Consider the following 20,293-nt stretch of genomic DNA (forward strand, 5'->3'; position numbering starts at 1 on the left):
ATTAGCATAAAATTTTAAAAATTTATGTTAAATATCTGGCTATTGTAAAATTTAGTTGAACTGGAAAAGTAGGTTGACTAATACATAAATAGAAATTAAACCATTGTGCAATTTCTCATTTTTATATTTATTAATTTTGCTTAATTGTTTGATACTGATTGCTTAAGGTTTGACAACTTTTTATGAATTTTTCATTTTCTAATGAATTTAAAAGTTGAGTTAAATATAAAATATTCTGTTGATAACTAGAAAATTTAATGAAATTTAAAAAATTTATTTGGTGTTTTATTAAAATTGCATTATAATTATTCAAATATAAGTTATTTTAATGTGCAGATTAATTTGGTATATTATCTAAGTCATTTTTTCTTTTATTTAACTGCTATTTGTAAAAATAATAATCTTGTATAACAAGTAACATTAGACAAGCAGTTTTGTCAACACCTTTTTTCATTACATGAGAGAGTCTGTGCCAAAAATTTTATCAAATAAATTAATCACTTTGACTCTAATGACTTAATATGAATCAAACTGTTTGAAAAGTTGATACTGATACAGATTTCTGCAAAGGCACAAAATTTCATACTGATTACAGTATCATTCAATTATATATTAATGTATATCAATATGGACGTCAGTCTTCAGTTCTAATAACAGTGTATGCATCTTCAATGTTAGAACTGTCTGTTATATAGATTATAACAGTCTTCTTATCATAGAAAGACAGCCCTACATACACCTTGGTAATATTTGCATGTTCAGTCACTTTAAATATGTTGGCATAGTATCAAGAATTTGAGCAAGAGCACTTTGTTGATCTTTAGGATTGAACTTCAGCACAATTATTATTCCTGTCATCCCACAAATTATCAGAACGTCGATTCTTCCTTTTCCTTTTTTTCTTTTTCTTCATGTATACGTCCATTCACTTTAGTGTACAACATCCAACTTTTGGATGTTGTATGCTAAAGTGAAGTGCGTCTTCATTATCAGGCACTTTTGTATCACCAGAAAAAAGCATGGTCACTGATTATGAATGTTGCACCGGTCACCAGATTTTGCAACACTTTTTGATAGCCATCAATACGATTCTTGTCAAGACACTATTTTTCTTGCCACAACTTTGCATTGTAGCAATGATAAGTTCTGTTTTCACTTCCAAATTAGGTACACTCAAAATGCTACACTTTTTATCACTTTCCTTCAAATCTGAATCTTTGTTTCACTGAACTATTAAAGTAACCACTATCAGCTAAAAATCATAGAAACAAATCAGCCTTACCAGTGCATGAAGTTAGGTTTTTTAACTCCATCACATTCTTCAACACCATTACATCTTCAACTATCACTGATTTGAAGGTTATTTCAACCTCTTCACTATTGATAAGTCTTTTGGATGTGTTCTTGAATCTCCATGTTTGCAAACAGGATTGTCATATTCTTTATCCTGTATCAACCCATTAAGTTTTAGAAAATGACACTCACTTCCGTTAACGTTTCTCCATTTCCATGATTTTCTTCTGCATAAGTTCCTGACGCAAGACATTTAAGATGAACTTGGCATTGAACACTTCAATCCCACTTGCTGACTTGTATCCATTGTACCAACAAGCAATCTTCTTCAACATCCCTTGCATCAACTCCTTAAATTCAGGTTTCTCCTGCTGCATATCAACATCTTCAGTTGTAAACCCATAAAACTGGGAAAATTCACAGGCTTCATTTAGGAATAATTCACAATGGTAAATGACACATTGTGCATCTCCTGAACATGCACCTGCCAATCTCTCACAAACATTGATCAATGCTCGTTCCATATGCGGGTTGCTTTTCAATGTTTCTCCCATCATGCGTTTCAGTAGATCAAACATACAGTTCATATCCATAGTAGTTACTTTGTCAACAGCATCAATGACTGGTGCATCATATTCATCAATTAGGATGAAGACCTCTGTAATGGATGTTCAACACTTCAGACAGGTATTTGAATCCATGTTTGATGTTACTTACATGAATGAGAATAAGTGTACTGAACACTTATTCTCCATGAACTTTTCAACTGACATGAGTTTTTATCAGATTCTCACTTAACCAAATGCGTTTGCCATTAAGCCCTAGTTCTACTAGTCATGCTTGTGAAATGATTCACAGAGAAGGCTTCCAGAAAGGAATCATAAGAAGGTGATCGAAGCCCCTTAAAATCAGCATGACTGACAGGACACTTTTTACAATTATCAGCAAACCATTTTTTGTGTTTGACATAGTTTGCACTCATGGTCTTCAGAACAAATGGCTGGTGATTTCCAAGACGACATTGCTTGAGCATGTCCATGTTGATAATCTTTCTAAATCAACGTGGTGCAGTTATTAGAACCACAGGCTGGGAGTAGAAAAATTTTTTGAACAGTGTTACAAATATATCTTAGTCATCTTCAAACTTGAATCATAAGTAAAAAAAAATTTCATGTAAACTGCATTCTCAATATTTTAACAAGTTTCTTGATATTGGAGGAACTGGGTACCAACAAAAAAAAATTAGTATAGTTATGTAACTTTTCCAGCTGTTATGAGTTTTTATTTGAAAAAAGAACATATACCAAGAAAAATAAACAAAATTGTGTGTGGTGCCATCTGTTATGAGATTGTTATATATTTTTTATGTTTAATTACTGTACAATAGCTAAAAGCTTAATTTTGAGGATAGGAATGAGTTTTATAAAGTATAAATGCTAATGAAGATTTTATTCATTATAAAGTTCTCCTTCCCTAAAAGTGATACATGAATCTGTCCTTACCCCCTCGACCTTTCACCATCAAAATTTAATAGCATCAATGCTCTTCATATACAACACACCATGCCAATTTTCATTTGTTTATTTTGACACCATCCTGAGATATTAAATGAAATAGATGCAAGCATGTGCACACGTGCAAAATATTTTATTTTCCTTTTTTATTTGTCTGAAAACATGGAGATTTGCAAAAAACTTTGATCAAATTTGACTTATTCCAATACTTTCCATGTTATGTATACATAACAGCCTGGAAAATAAAATACAATACAAATTTATGACCACCCTATGCATTTGCTGAGAGAATATTTCTATTAACTCACATTTTCCACCTACTCCTATAGGCCGTCAGGTTTCTTAAAATACAATGGTATGTTAAATGTGATTTTACAGATATTAGCATGAAACTTTTTAAAATTTAGTAAATGTTAAATTCAGCAAAACATTTCCATATTTTAAAGAACAATAATTGAGTTAGTCAAATAGTTGCAAGGAAAAATATTTTGTCAGGAGTCAGATCTGATCAAAAGGTGGTTATTCTCAGTAGGAACTACTATCATCAATCACTGGAATAGGTTGGCCGAAGAAATTGTGTTTGAATTGTTTTTACTTCACTGATCTCATTTTTATGAGCAAAGTATCATTTGTGAAAAATTCAAGGCATTGATCTGTACATCTGTCCATGTTGTTTGAACCCATTGTGAATTTTCTCTTCTAACAATTGAAGCTGATCATACAGAATTTTAGTCAAGTTCAATCTATAAAACTTCAAAAAAATATTTGAAATTAATAATACCTAAAAATATGATTAGGAGGGAATTTTCTAGTCTAATATTTTCCACTGTAAATTTCCAGAATAATGACTTGAAACCTTTTTACAGCTTTACTATATCAATAATTTCAATCATTAATCTTTAGCAATATATCTAGCTTATAAAATGTTTTTAAAAGATAGTGTATACATTTTTATTCATAAAATTTAACTGTGTATAAATTTAAAGTTGGAGATATCCAAAAGTTTGGATAATTATTTAAAATTATATGTAGATGTAAGTTTTATTAGAACAGTTGTATCCAAATTTAGAACTGCTGGGAGAAAAAATCGGCCTGGAGCAGGACTCGAACCCTCAACTCCTGCTTGCCGTGCAGATGCATTGCCAGTTACGCTATCCGGACCTCCAGTCCGATCTCCCCTTCCAGCCTATATAAACTAACGTTATAATCATCGACGGTTATTACAACGCCGACTGGGGACACATTCAGCGCCCACGTCCTCATGAGGCACTCAACCGGCCATCGTAAGTCCAGGCAAGGTGTAATATATATAAACAACATTGCTTAACCCGATATATTATAAGACTAGACACCAACCAAATGCCGAAACACTATTGGGCTAGTTTAAGGCTAATTACTAAATGAATTACGTACCAATTTGGCTCTAGAGGTAAGCGTTAGGTGCCATCTCGTATTAACATTAATAATTATAATTTAATTAATTAATTTAAATAATTATTTAAATTAATTAATTTAAATTTAATTTTAATTAAATTTTAAATTAATTAATTATTTAAATTTTATTTAAATAAATAATTAATATTATTTAAATATTAATTAATTATTTAAATTAATTAATTAAATTATAACAGTTGTATCATTTGTAACTTTAGAACAAACTTCAATAGTAAAACTTGCTGTAAAATAAACATTAAATGATGATCCTAGAATCAGTTTTTGATCTAGAATAAAGTAATCTTAATAGCGTAATAAATTTAAGAGTTTTATTAATTAATTAATCCATTTATATTCTTATAGAACAAGTATGCTAGTGTCGGCTTATGTCCATGGTTCGGATGAACGTGGAAGGATCATTCGTCGAACTCTTGCTCGATATCTTAGTCTTTTATCTGTGCTTACTTTTCAAGCAGTCAGCACTTCAGTAAAAAAGAGATTCCCAACTCTTGATCATGTAGAAGAGTCTGGTAAGTGAAAATATCACAACATAGTGTAAAGATTTTTCAATTCAAAGACCTAATTTAATACATTTCGTAAGTGTTGAGACTGATGATTATGAAACAAATTGAATAAATTTTGATTTCATATTTGAATCAAATATACTTCTATCTAAGCCTCCATTTGTTACATTTTAATCTCCAGATAGTAAAAAACTAATTACTTCTCAATAACTGGAATGAATTATAAGCACAATCAACGAAACCTTTAACATCCAGTAATGAAATTTAATGTAAAACTCGGCAAATGTTTTCAATCTTAAACAAGATCTGCATCAGTTCAACATATCCAAATTGGAATGCTCAGAACACAAGTTTACAAAAAATTTTTTAAACATGTTTTTAAATAATTAGAATGTAAAACATAACAATGTAAATCAAACACATAAATATACAAAATTGGTAATATTTTTAAGATAAAATTAAATTAGTTAAAAAAAACTTTTTACTGCTAACGAAGTCTGCTTTACTAATATGAATTGCAAACATGTTGTAACTAATGTTTTGTATGAAGATTTTAAGCTGAATTATTAAAACAGTTAAAAATAATGCCTGCTATTATTAAGCATTTTTTTTATTTATTTATTTGAATTTGTTACTCTACTAAGAGTTTAAAATGTTACAAATGTTAGCATTTAGTGAAGCTATAATTTGATTATAAGTTTTATTAATATGTAATTAATAATCAACCAACCAACAGCCAAATTATTTGTTAGATGGTTATATCTAAAGTTTAAATGGGTCTGGAAGGGAGGAGTCACTTGGAGGTACAGCTGGAGTAACTTGTCAGGGCACTGCATGGTAAGCAGAGGTTGTGGGTTCTACTCCCACTCTGGGCCAATTCTTTTCTTCCAGACTACTATAAATTCTAAATTTAAAATGAAAATTATAGTTACTACTACCATTAAGAGATGGCACCTAACGTCTGCCTTATTTGTTGATATGCTACAAACATTAAATTTGAAAATTATAGCATAATTCCTGCCCGATTTAATTCAGCTGTTGGTTGGTTATTAAAATATATTGCGTTATTGAGATGTTTAAAATATGTAATTAAATTCAGAAACTGATTTAGTTAAATTTGGTATTTTTATAGTAGAAAAAATTTAGTAGAATTGAACTAAATCATTCTGTTCAGTTGAACTAAATATGCTAAGTGTTTGTTTTTTAATATTCATAATTACGGTTCACTCTGCAAGAGCCTTGAGAATTTTAAGTATTTGAATAAAGTTTTTCATAAGAAGATTATTCTTTTGTAGAATGCATATATGTATCATTTTAAATTTAAATGTGTTAGGCTATAGCCTATTTGATTGATGCTAATCTAGATACTGTATGGTGTCATCTACACAATTAGGATGAGTGGTGGTCCAGTTGGGATATTTTATTGACTGAACTAAAATTAATGTAACCCATTGTTTCAATGCTGACTTCAGAAAATGTATACCATATGTGTACAATGCTCCAAATTCTGGCATTTGGATAGCCATTTATACCAAACTTTGTTTTTTGCAAAAGTTATCATTTTATTACTTTAACAAAAATCACTTTGGTAATAAAAGTGTAAAACATTCTTGGTGAAAACATTGGAAATCTTTGCTTAAAAATTGCTTAGAAAATTAAATCAGTCTCAGAAGTTGTTTGGGCTAGAGGTATCCAAAAATATACCTCTCAGCATCTGTAAAGTTCATTAAAAAATTTTTGGTATTATAAGATAACTCTAAAATAAGTTTGTATAAAGGTTAGATTTAATGTGGGCATCTTTTTAACTTGATAGTGTCCAAATGATACTCAATCTCTTGCTGACTATTATTTCAAGCATCTGAGGCATTATTAGAGCTGCTGCAAGAATGTTTTAAATAGTTCAAATCTTAACTGCACAGACCTTACCAGAAGCTTTTTGCTTGGATCTTTAGATCTACAGATATGATTCCATTATTAGACAAGCAAGCAGTTGGACTTCCTTTTGATTTATGTCTAGGAAGTATCTGTTTAAAAACATATAAACATTTTAAAAGTGTAATGATGTACTATTTTACTATGCACAAGTGACCTTGAATATGTGACAATGCAAACATGGAGATTTTTCTATCTGCTGCACTTCCATTTGTGTAAATGAATAGTTTTCACATTGTAAGCTTTACATATGCATGCAGGCACACTCACCTATATTGGGATGCCCTATATTGGGTGGCAAACCTAGAGCAAGTGTGCCCAAAGTGGCACATTGTGAGAAATCATCTGTTATGTAACATTTCATAAGATTCCAGTTTATCACCCAACTATTTCAATCATCTTTACATTTATTCTAATTAAAGTATTTTCACTCAATTCTTTTAAATATCATTATTCAAAGTCTAAAACTTCAGCATGCATAAATATTTAAGATAATTATGCTCACTATGAGATACATCAGCTCTAAAAAGTTTGCTATCCCTGCCCTATATATAAATTCTATCCTCAATTATTGATTTAAAATTTCGTGTAGGTGTACAACTAATACTTAATCATTTTTAATTTTTGTATTGGAATTACTGTGATTCTAAAGTTTAGATTTATTTACAGGTTTGATGACAAAAGAAGAAAGATGTGTTTATGATGAAATTCCAGTCAGTCATGGGAAATGGTGGGTTCCTGCACAGTGGTTCACATCTCTAGCAGTTCGTGCAAGAAAAGAAGGACGTATTAAAGATGATGTTCTTCTTAATGCTATATTAAATGTAAGCAAAAGAAATCAGTATCAATTTGATAATCTTTAAATAGTTACTAAAATTAAAGAATTATAAATTTTGGTAAGAAAAAGATGATGAGAAGTGTTCATAACATTTTGCTAAATAAAAATTAAATTTTAATTGACTAGATTGTTACTATTTGTGTTAGCATACTACCATTGGGCTCAGCATTCATGTCTAATCCAGACTACCATCACTTATTTTGGATAGTATGGATGAGGATATTATTCTTTCTTTGCAGGCTGGCTAGCTTTACTGTGCTATAGTCTAACTCAATTAGTTTATTACACTAAATTTTCAATTAATATTATTAGTTTTAAAAACAAATATTTGTGCAGAATTAAAAATCAGGTGTTAAAAAGTTTGACTATTCACTAGTTTGTCATATAGGATTCTGTTATAATTATGATGATAAATATTTTCAAAATTTATTTTATATAAATACATTCTTGCATTTTGTAATATGTTTATGAAGGCAGCTTATAGAATTCTTAAGAGAAAAATATTTACTATTTTCACTGCTGAACATGAAATATTTGAGGCAAGTTGGTTATACTTTATGAAAAACAAATTAGCATATTTGGTGAAACACTTTTTTAATGGCAGCAGTGAAAGTGTTAAAGCTATTCTTCAGTATTGTTTTAAAAATTTTACCTTATTTAAATTTGTTTATGAAATCAAAATGCTGGGGTTGCATTGCATACTGTCAAAATTGTCACTTGGTAATGTTTTTTTTTTTTTATTAAAGTTGCAATAAAATTTCTAGTCTGCTTATTCCAACATTCAGCATGAAATTGAATTGCAATGCACACTACAGGAAAAACAGCAGAATGTAGAGTTCCTGTTTAAAAGAAATCCTGTGTTCCACACACCTAGCTCTTTCATGACACCATGCAGAAGTTCAGGCAGGAAGTGATGTTATTTTTACGTAACAGCTTAACATGTTACTTTTGCTTTTGGTTCCAAACTGATAATGCTACCAGTACCTGTATTAATTAGTAAGTAAAACTGGTAGAGATAATTTTAAATGGCCAAAAAAAAAATGTTTTAAGTTGGTGAAATGGTTGGCAGTTCTTTTTAAATTTTCCACAGCAGCCCGAGTCCTATTTTGGGCTGTTTCAACTCATTTGGGATCTTATATATTGGATAGCATAATTACTAATTTACTTTTTTTAAATTAGAAATTTCCATGCCAAATCACTTGAAAAACTTCACTTTTCTATGTAAATAGTACTTTAAATGGTTGATTCTGCAATTAGTTTCAAAATTGTGAAGTCTTTTTTATTTGTTGTAGTATGTTTGGATAAATTGTAGTACCTGTACATATAAATTTGTAGGGAAATTTTCTGTGGCAATGGTTCCCAATGTTTTCCTGAATTTTCTTTTCATGAAAATAAAATTTCACATGTACTTAACATCTATAAATTTGAAATAAGTTTGTCAAATGGTTTTCAAAAATTAGGTAACTTTAAATAATCAGAAGAATTTTGTAATTGAATACTATGATTGAATACAATGATGATCTAAAAGATTATTAGTATTGCATTTTAAATAACTCAAACTTTGAAATATTTTAAATAAAATCAAAACAGAACAGATATAAATTTTCTTTATATGAAAACTTAAACAGAAATTATTACTACTCATGCAATCTAACTAATTAGCTGACAAATACTCATTATTGATATTAATAAATGCACAACTACATTTTGTTTTAGTTTGCAAAGTTTCTCAATCTGGTATCACTGAAGACAAAGGCCTAAATCTGATTCAGCATTGAGTATTCTAACTTGGTTTTTAAATTTACATGCAATGAATACTCTCCTCTCCTCCTGTAGCTTGGGCATTCTCACTTGCCATCTGATCTAAGAGTTTGAGATTAGATGCAAGTGAAATGAAGTAAAGTTGATAAACAGAAAATAAAGATTAAAGTAACTGAATGGTATTTGAAATTCATAATGACCTTCAGAAATGTGCAAGATCAAAATCTGTGTAAAAAAAATAAATGATAGTTGTATAAAATTGCCAAATTTAAAAAATCAGATTATGTACTTTATTTTTTGTAAATCTATGGAAGTTTTGCTTAATCCTGCGGTATTTATACCCATAATGGGGAAAAACAACTCTACAGTAAATGTGTGGCCCTTCAATTTTAAACTCTACTCTTTAAATCAATGTTCCTAAATTTGGACAAATTTTTCAAATTTAAGATTATTGCTATTAAATTTTTGTACAAAACCACTTTACCAAAAACTCATTTTAGTATTACTAAATTTTTCTTTAAAAAAAAACTTGTTTCAAATAGAGGTTTTTGGGTAAGATTTTTAGTTGATTTACTTAAATTTCATTTCTTTTCTGTTTTAGTAATAATTTACATATTTGAAAATTCTATATTATAATTACTGGAATATTATTTTAGGAAATGCACATTTTCCGTGGTAATTGTGGTATGCTTTTTAGTTATGATTGGATTAGTATTCCACTAGTATACACTCAGGTAAGTGTTATAGAACATAATGACTTATGAAAATTCTTTTGTTTTAAAATGTTAGTTTTTAAATGTAACTTAAGTGTTTGAATTGTAAAGAGTTATAAATTTATCTGGATCAAATGATTTCAATGATTTTAAAATTACATTAAATTTTGTAATTTTGATTTTTAATTTGATTTTCATAATTTATAATTTTGTGAATACATTATTTACAAAACAATGATCTTTGAACTTTTATACAGTAGAAAACATTTATTGTAATCACTTTAGGAAAGTATATATCGAAAATATTTGAGAAGATTGAGTGAATAAGACTACCGTTAGTGGAAATTCTAGCTTTATTAGCTAACATTTAAATGGACACACTATAAAAGTTTTAAACTTTGTATAAATTAAAGTTTTTTTATTAATTATATGCTGGATGAATTACTGTATAAAGTTAAAAAGCCAACAATTTTAATTTTTTTGCTGTACAATAGTTTATCATTCCTTTTGATGATGTGATGCAATTGTTAGCCTTTGTCTTAAGTACAGTACATGTTGAGGCTGATGGATAATTTTTTAATTTTTTTTCATGTTATTTTTCAACAGATAACTAAATCATAATTACAGATTGGAAAATTCTTGAATACTAGAAAGTATTTGATCTTGAATATTACATCAAAAAATAAATTTGAATGTTATATTGCAATATTGGAGGTATTTGGATGTTCAGTCAGTGATGGATTCAGAAGTATTCAAAGGGGACATTACTCAAAAATTATTAGGTTATTATTATTCAAATATTTTAACATGTGCATGATGTTTGTATTGTGGATGTGAAAAATCATATTTGCCATTATAAACATTTTTTGCTTTTCTTTATTAATTTATTAATATAGTGAAACACTTGTTTAGCTTTGGTTAATAATAATGCTTTATGCAACTTTAAATTAAAAGTACTAAGTAAAAGTATTTGAATATTTGAGGTTTGGTTACTATTCAAATTTGTGAAATGATATACTAATTATAAGGAAATAATAAGCAAAATTTTTAAACACTTTTATATTTTGGGATGTGTTTATTGTTTATTTCATGTTATCAGAATATCTGATTAAAATAACTGAATTCTATAGTATATAGAATGCACTTACTGTAATTGCTTTGGGACTCACTGTTAATTCATTCAGTATCATTTGTCTAACAACTTCAATAACAGTGGAATGCCAGCAATTTGAACTTTGCTTTAAGCAAATAATGATTAAAGCATTTAAAGCACTGGTTAAGACTGATAACAATAACTTAATATTAGCCAGCCACACATTGAGGTTTCTAGCATGTAAAGAAAGCACAAAGGTCATATTTATCCAAATATGACAGCAATAACTAAATTCTGATTATAATAAGCATATTTATAATTGTATTTGAAAAATTAGTGTTTGTTAACATGCTAATTTTGATAACATTATCTTTGATTACAATAAACGGTCTGCTGTATAAAAATGTTCAGGATAACTTAAACTATTACACTTACACTGGTAAGTGTAATAGTATTATATTGATTATACAGTAGTCATTAATCCGAATCAATTGGGGACAGGGGTTGTTCGGATTAGTGATTTGTTCAGATAACCAATTATGTACGAAAAAATATATTAACCTGTCCAATGTTCAAATTTTTCTCCATTGCGTGTCGCTTCGTGTTGAATTTTGGTTGATTTTTAAGCCTAACGAAAATTTTTATAATAATAGTCGAGGCTATTGTATCGTTAAAAATTATTTCTTTGTTTTGTACAGACAAAATAAATATATTGAAGAATATAAAAACATGAAAATTATACTTTAGAAGTAAATCTAGTATCAAAAACGTTCGATTCAGAACGACAGTCTGACTGAAAATCGTTTGGATAACAGGCGATTCGGATTACCGGGGTTTAGATTAACGACTCTACTGTATAATAATAATAATAAAAATTATAACCAAATTTAATTATTATTATTATTATTATTATTATTATTATTATTATTATTAACTTATTTTACTACAAATTGGAATAAACTAATAAACCTGCTTTAAACTTGGGTTAGCATTAAAAAAATCATGCTTTGTGAATAAAATTCATACTGGTAATTAGAATTGGATTCTGTAACAATTAGAATAACAAATTTCTAAAATTCACAATTTAAATGTAAATTGAAAACAAAATATGCAATTAGCAACTTAGAAATAATGTCTAGAAATGTTAGGAGAAATATGGATTGAGATTCCAAGTTGTATTTACAGTACAATGTACACACTGGGAATCAAATAAATTATACAATAACTTTAATTTTGATTGTTTTAATAATTTTTGGACTGAAGATATCAAGTATATCTGAAATTCTTGCAAAATTGATCTGTTCACCAAGAAACAACTCATGAATTCACTGACAGAAATATGAAATGTGTATCTGGTCCTCATTTTTTGCTTTTTTTTTTTTTCAATGTTTTTGAAATTTGTCATGTATTTCCAAGTACTAATATATTACTCTGAACAAAAACCTACCTATGTCATGTCTGTAGTTTTTCTTAATTCTTTGATTTAAGAGAGCATTTCAATGACTACCAATATTGATTCTTTAATCTGTAATTGGACTGCAATTTGAAAAAATGTAGTTTTATATAATTAGTTATTCAAAGGTTTGTTTCTTCTGTAATTTAGAATGTAATGAATTTACAATAATCCTTTCCTTCTAAAGAAATTTATTCTTTATTAGGCTGGTTAAAATGAGATTATTATATAGTGTTTGTGGTTTAGTGCACAAATCAGTGCACACAAATAATGGCTTTTTGTACTTTAATTGTTAAACAATTTACTTTGGTTGTTTAGTTCTCAAAATATTTAGGTAAAAAGTAAGATGAAAGTGTCAAAGCATATCATTTTGAATACTGTATTTACTTCTGAATTCTTTAGATGAATCTTTTGTAATGTTAACTTAAAGTTTAATGTGATGATAAATATTAAATATTGTTTTAAAAACTGTAACTGCTTTATTTCTGACAATTTCTCAATTGGATAGTCATAAGCAAATTAAAGATTGGAAAAGTGGAAAAATTTAATAGGATTCTTCTATTTTGAATTTTGTAATTTAGACTATAAATTAATATTTTACAGCTTGAGCTAAAGGGATTTGTTGTTGGCATGACAATGTTTTCACATTTTTGTTAAAAATGTAAAATATTTTTGATATCTTCACTCTCAAATCTTCCATTTTTCAAAGTGTATTTATCACTTCATTTCATGCTTTTGAGGATGCAAAAGATCATTTTTGCATTAATTGTTACCAGTAATCATCTTTCAAAATTGTTTTGTTTAAAATGTAGGAATGAAAAACCAAAAAAGATGGGAATGTGTGAAATACTTAATCAATATGGTTAAGGTGTCATTGTGCCACTTTGGGTGGCCTGGAACCAATTCTGGGTAAGCAACTCCCGAGGAATGTTTTATGGGCAGTCAATACCAGATACGTTGGGCTATTCCTCACTATTTGGCTTTTGCTTAACTTACCTTGGGTATGGAGGAAAAAAGGCCCTCTTAGTGCTCAAAGCCACTACTTAAAGGTCATTTTATTCATAAGGTCTTAAAGATTACTTTTAGAAATTCCGACAGCTGTATAACATTCTTTAGCTGACATTTTGGTATGTGAGAATCTTAAGCATTTTGAAAGTAGTTGTAATTTCTTGTACATTTTCATAGTAGATTCCTTTCATTAGGTCGCTCTGTAAATAATTTGCTGTCTACATTTTAGTTTGAAATATGAAAAGTGATACATTCACACAAAACACTAAACTATTGTAAGATTCAAGGATTTGCATTATTGCTTATTAGTGGTGATATTTTAAAAATTGATAAAAATAAAATAAATTTAATTTATTTATCTAGTAAGAATTATGAATTTTTTAAAATACAGATCAGTACTGACTGTTTTTCATTAACAATAGTTTATTTAATTCATATATTATGTTCCTAATGCTGTCAAAATATAGCATGGCAGATTATTTGACTTTAACCAATTATTTGATTTATCTGATCTGTCATATGTCATATTTTTTAATTTCGTGTTTTATCATATTGCTTTGTGGCACTTCTAATTAGCACTGGTGGATCCCAGACCCTACAATATTAAATTCTATTGGTAATATTTTTAAAGCAGGTTTATTACATAATTGAAATTTACTAATACTTTTAATGTCAGTCCATTACTATTAATAGAAATAATTACCAAAAGTTATTCCCAAATATTTTCAAACCAGATAATATAAAAAATAAGTTTTATAGTAACAGTTCAATGTGTCCTTCATTGTATCAAATGAAGTTTGTTATAACTTTTTAGGTAGTTACACTGGCTATTTATACTTATTTTCTGGCCACAGTAATGGGACGTCAGTATCTGGACCCAGAAAAAGGATATCCAGGTCATGAAGTTGATCTTTACATCCCAATATTTACTATTCTTCAGTTTTTCTTTTATATGGGATGGCTTAAGGTAAGACTTCAGATTTAAGACTGTAATTTTGAAACCTTTGATTTTTCTTTAACCAAAAGTGTAGGTGTATTAATAGTATTGCTTCTCTATAGGTGGCGGAACAGCTTATTAATCCATTTGGTGAAGATGATGATGATTTTGAATTAAATTGGTGTTTAGACCGTAATCTTCAAGTAAGATCAATTTACTCGGAAATGTTATATAATTTAATATTTGTAATGCAGCATAATCTATAAACTTTAAATATTTAGGTTTCGTTCATGATCGTTGATGAAATGCATCGTAAGCATCCTAAGTTAATAAAAGATACGTATTGGGACGAACTGGAACCACAACTTCCATATACTAAATCATCTGTTAATTTGCGTTCACAGCCGCATTTGGGATCTGCTATTAATTTAGAGTAAGTTTTTTTTTATTTTAGGAACTATTCTAATTGACTGCGGTTTAAATAATAATAATGTTAATTTCAGTATTAATCTGGATGAAGCCGAATTCGTTCCAATGGAGACGATAATGGAGGACGATCACGAAGATAATACTTTCACGTATAACAGTCCACCGACAAGTCCGACTAAAGAATTACTAACACCAGCTTTTCCATCGTGCGTGGAGTTTACCGCTCGGAATACGACTGGCGAGGGGGATACCACTTCTCAGACCGGTTTAAGGCTACTAACAGATTTTCCGGGTTCAAAAATAATTAACATGCTGATAGGTTCGAGCTCCGAAAACGTGAATTCAGTTTCCAAAAAGGATAATAATCTTCTTCCCACTTTTGTATTGAAGACTCCGAGTCACAGATCCCGCACCAGTTCTGTAAACGAGCATCGCGAAGACCATTCAGCTGAAGAGAAAGAGACCATCAACGAAGTCCAGTTTCATCTTCCGTCTACGCTGACTCCATCTAGAAGAGAACAAGGAACCGTGGAAGAACAACAATCATTGATCATAGATATCCCCGGCGACTCTAGTAACGCGGTTCCTAGCTACGGTGATGCAGCTCCAGTGCCGACAGTGTTAATGGATGGCCTCCATTCGAAAAAGAGTGGCATAGGCACGTCCTCCAACATCCATAGTCCCTGTGAGACCACCAAAGAATCTGTGGTGCAGATCGACTCTGAACCAGGGTCTCCAGTGGTCCAATCGATATACGAGCCGAACTCGTCGCAAGAAAGTCTGACCCAGTTTGTCGATAGCAATCAGAGCACAGTAAGCAGTTATGCCGAACTACTGCAACACAGTAAATAAATTCCTGCAATGTACTAACTTTCTTTCTTCTTTAGATTTATTTTGGTGTTATATTTTTTTATTTATTCGGTTCTTATTGAACCATGTGTACTGTGAAAACTTTATTTTGGATATTTTTCATTAGTTTACTCGAATCTAAATGTATTGAAATTATTTTTTCTTTAACTGTAACTGTGATAACAAAAGTTTCTACATTTGGGGGCTGATGGAGGAACAGTACTTTTTCTCCTTTATGTAGTATTATTTTAAAACTTTCTAGAACGAATTTCGTCTTGTAAATGTCGAATGCAAGCTTTGCTATATGTATATAAGTGAAACAAAGTATTTCTTTTGGGAATACCAGGATGTGCTTTAGTTACTTTACCACGACACAAGTTATTTTGACTGAATGATCTATTCGTGTCTTTACAACACGAGAACGGGAGAACTCGATCTGTGATAAAGTATAGTTTTGCATTTATTTTGTTAAGAATAGGTTTCAATGTCCATGGTTTTGGATCTAAACAAGATTGAGCAAATGCCGTAACTTAATCGTGTATGTAAACGTTTTTCTTTAATGAATGGATTAGATTAACGGGTTCTTGTAACGATCGAGTTAAATGGTTGTTACCTGTATCAGGTAGTGACATTACGAAAGCTGTCGTCATTTTTTATTAAATGTAACGAGTTCTGTCATTTTCCGGTAATATAATAATAATAATCTAAATGTTATATGTAACTTCGATATTCATTGTAATTCAATATTCTATGACATTGTCGATCGATGTAACTTGTAAAAACAGTTGTAATCCCCACTATGACAATGAAGTGGTGCTAAGTTTTGAATTTTGCTTCCGTTTGCCTTCCTTAGAAATCATAGAATTGTTAAGACTCAGCGATACATAGTACAAAAAACTTGCCTTAAATATTCCATACAGGTGTATAGAAATTGCTTTCTATTGCTAAAACCCAAGTGCTTAAACGTGTTGCTATAAAACCGTTATTTTCTTACGATCTTACTTGTGATAGTAAAATATCCATTTCCGAGGTAATATATATTAATATAAGATATACATACATAAGAAAAACATGTTACTGTTAAATTCAATAAATATTTACTGATGATAACTGCTGTGTGTTGATTTAACAAAAAAATGATTCTCCTAAGATCGTATTAGAAATTTAGTCCAAAATTTTTCGAACATAAAAGAATTTAAAAGTTTATATAGTTTAAAATTCGATTCTCAAATATTCGGAAAAGCTCATTTGCTTTGGGTCTCAAAGTATTTTGGAGATACGATCTTAGGGAGTGTCTACTTCATTAGGGTCGGCATTTCACCAGCTGTAACAGAGAACAACGTAACTTTTTAAAAAGTTAAGTGGAGCATTGTTTCGTATACATTTTGTTGCAAGTCTTCGTAATAAATTTAATTGATGAATAGGTTTTTTCTGAAGGTAATATAATCTTTCACAAAATGTATTCAATTTCTACAACGTATTCTCTATTCTCAGACATTTTCAGAATTAAGTGTTATATGAATCTCTGTGGGTATTGTCAGAGGATTAATAAAGCGTGTTGGATCAAATGGAAATTTATACATTCCTAGTGTCCTGAAATAGTCAACTTCTTTTGCAATAGTTAAAAAAAAAAAAAGAAAATTGTGCAATATTTGGAAGTGTTAATGGCGTTTAAGGCTGGAAGTCTAGTCAAAAACGTTTTTTTAAAAACTTTCGATGGTTAACATCAGCCATGAGCAACTTACAGCCCTAATAAGGTGTACCCAGGGGTTCGGCAACGTAATTTTCCTGTTTTCTGCCTCGTGCCATAATTTAAGCTGACATTAGTGACGAGCATTCAAACTAAACGACTAGTTAAGATGGAAAACTATATTACTAGTTTTCTTTTTACCATATGTTGTTTGAATAACCTACCTAGCTTGCAAAAAAAGTTTCTATTTAATCAGTAAATGTAGACCAACAATAGTTCGATTGAAAATTATTTACCAGAAATCAAACTAGCAGTGGGCCAAACAGCACCTTTATATTGGTGAAGTTTTGAAATGGTTTGGATCAGTGGCGTAGCGTGAGTGTCAGCCGTCCGGGGCGGAGAAAAATTTCCCCCCCTTAAATACGGGGAATCCCTACAAGTCAGTACAGACGGTGTTGTCAGTCGCTACAATGAGCAAGATGTCATTATTATACATCCATTTAAAGAAAGGGGATTCCCTATTTTCGTCACAGAATAAGTAATGAAAAATTCCGTGCTCATTTCAATCGGTCACGAATCGTAGGTGCGACAAAAATATGAAATGAAATGGTTCAAATTTTTACAAGATATTATTGTGAAAAAATGCCGCTCCCTAAAAGTGCCGCCCGGGGCGGGCCGCCCCTGCCTCCCCACTACGCTACGCCACTGGTTTGGATAATGAGAGTTAAATAATTACAAATTATTCAGAAAAGCTTAAAAAGGACATTTTTGGTTTTTTTCTTTTTTTTAAATTTTATTTTCTTTGGTCAAAGTGTGAAGTGTTAAAAAAAAATAAAGGCAGACTATTAAATAAGTCATTTTTGCCCGAGATAAATGGTTTCGTCAGACATGATGTTTACAATTTTAAGCATACTTAAACTTGTCAAACGTGCAAACGGATTCATGCTCAACTGGCGAACAGTGTGCGCGCATTCTTTTGTAGCTGACTAGACTAGATGTGGGAAATCCAGTTCCGCATCTGGAATTGAACTGTTGGAACTATTCAGATTGCGGAACTGTTCCTCGGAACTGCTTAGTCTGTTGAACTAGACCAGGAGTGGCGAACCTGTGGCGAACCTGTGGCAAACCTGTGCGGGAGAAATCATCTGGCACGATTTCATATCTGTAATATATGAAATCGTTCCAGATTTTTCATAACAATCACACAATTTTAATTTTTCACTTGTATTTTTTCAATCATACGGTTTATTATCTGACCATCCTTTTTCAATCAGATTCTTTACATTTATTCGAATTAAAGTTTATTATTAAAGCTTAAAGCATTTCATTTCTTTGATTATTGTTATTCGAAGTCTAAAATTGCGGCAAAATTATACATATAAGACACATGGACTCAAATAAGGTGCGCTATCCTTGGACTAGTCTAGTCCAGGGATAGCGCACCTTATTTGAATCCTTTTTTGACTTCCTCATCGGTTTTATATATACAATGAATCTACTTATGATTACCTGGGAGTTGAAATTTTTTATAAAAACCGACTAATAACATAAATAAAAGATAAAAAATCATTATTGAATTAAACTCAAACTGATTACAATTATACATTTGTACAGTACAGTACAATTTATCTTTATCACAAATTGTACATTTATACAACATTACACATTTATTTATGCCAGGGCTTAAACTTTTTTTATTCACGACCCCATTTATGATTGTGATTTTTTCGCGACCCCCCTCCCCTAAAAATATAAAATAAAGATATGTATATTGCAAAATATTTATATAAGAAATACAATGAAAATATACATATATATACAGTAGAGAGTCCTAAATCGGCACCCTGGTAATCGGAATGGCCGGTAATCGGCACGATTTTCAGTCGGACTGTGTCGTGCTGAATCGAACGTTTTTGATACTAGATTTACTTCTAAAGTATAATTTTCATGTTTTTATATTCTTCAATATATTTATTTGTTTGTACAAAATGCAGAAATAATTTTTAACGATACAATAGCCTCGATGATTATTATAAAAATTTTCGTTAGGCTTAAAATCGACGAAAAATTCAACACGAAGCGACACGCAACGGAGAAAAATTTGAACATCGGACAGGTTAATATATTTTTTCGTACATAGACCGTAATCGGAACAAATCCCTAATCTGAACAACCCCAGTCCCCAATTGATTCCGATTTTCGGTTCTCTACTGTATATTGAAGATATATACAAATTTGTAAAAACAATAATGGTGTACTACCACAGTTCACTCTTGTGTTACAATGGAACAGAGACAACTGAATACACTGAAAAGCAACAACAATACACTAGTTCACACTACAATCAGTGTTGCTGAATCGTTGTCTCGCTTCACCAGAAGTGACACAGAGTGCAACTCACGAAACCTACGACACAAAGCATGCCATTTTCAAACTACCACAAATTATTTTCAATATTTTGCATTAAAATCTCATGACCCCAAGATTTCGCTAAGCGACCCCAAATGGGGTCGCGACCCATAGTTTAAGAAGCCCCGATTTATGCTACATTTATAAACAACTGTTTTTCGGCAACAAAAAATTTATTTTTAAAAAGTTTTCAAGTGTTGTCTGTGATTTGTTTGCATTTATTATTTCCTGAATATAATGCTTTTCGAAGTTTGTTGCTCTATATTGCACACCATCACGAAGAACTCGTAGATCATCTTGCATCTGCGCATTAGTTGAAGGAACTGAAATGTCTTCTATAAATAAGATAGATCTATATTTTTCTGATAATTTGGAGTTATCAGCAACGTCTTGACCTATTTCCGATACTTTCATTT

General features: G+C 30.2%; 1 protein-coding gene across 3 annotated transcripts in view; it reads left to right on the top strand.

The window, feature by feature from the left end:
* Positions 1-16,606, top strand: part of LOC136972747 (bestrophin-4-like) — a 28,682-nt gene extending 12,076 nt beyond the window's left edge. For 2 of the 3 annotated variants that reach the window (XM_067267363.1, XM_067267362.1), the window contains exons 4-10: positions 4,605-4,771; positions 7,367-7,521; positions 9,953-10,030; positions 14,378-14,530; positions 14,623-14,703; positions 14,782-14,933; positions 15,004-16,606. In XM_067267363.1, coding sequence (XP_067123464.1) covers positions 4,605-4,771; positions 7,367-7,521; positions 9,953-10,030; positions 14,378-14,530; positions 14,623-14,703; positions 14,782-14,933; positions 15,004-15,781 — 1,564 coding nt within the window. In that variant the 3' untranslated portion in view covers positions 15,782-16,606. The remainder of the gene's footprint in view (positions 1-4,604; positions 4,772-7,366; positions 7,522-9,952; positions 10,031-14,377; positions 14,531-14,622; positions 14,704-14,781; positions 14,934-15,003) is intronic. The other variant, XM_067267365.1, reaches the window with a different exon arrangement.
* The last annotated feature ends 3,687 nt before the right edge of the window (positions 16,607-20,293 follow it).

This window comes from Centruroides vittatus, unplaced genomic scaffold, assembly GCF_030686945.1.
Source record: "Centruroides vittatus isolate TY-2023 unplaced genomic scaffold, ASM3068694v2 contig_301, whole genome shotgun sequence".
NCBI classification, from domain to species: domain Eukaryota; kingdom Metazoa; phylum Arthropoda; class Arachnida; order Scorpiones; family Buthidae; genus Centruroides; species Centruroides vittatus.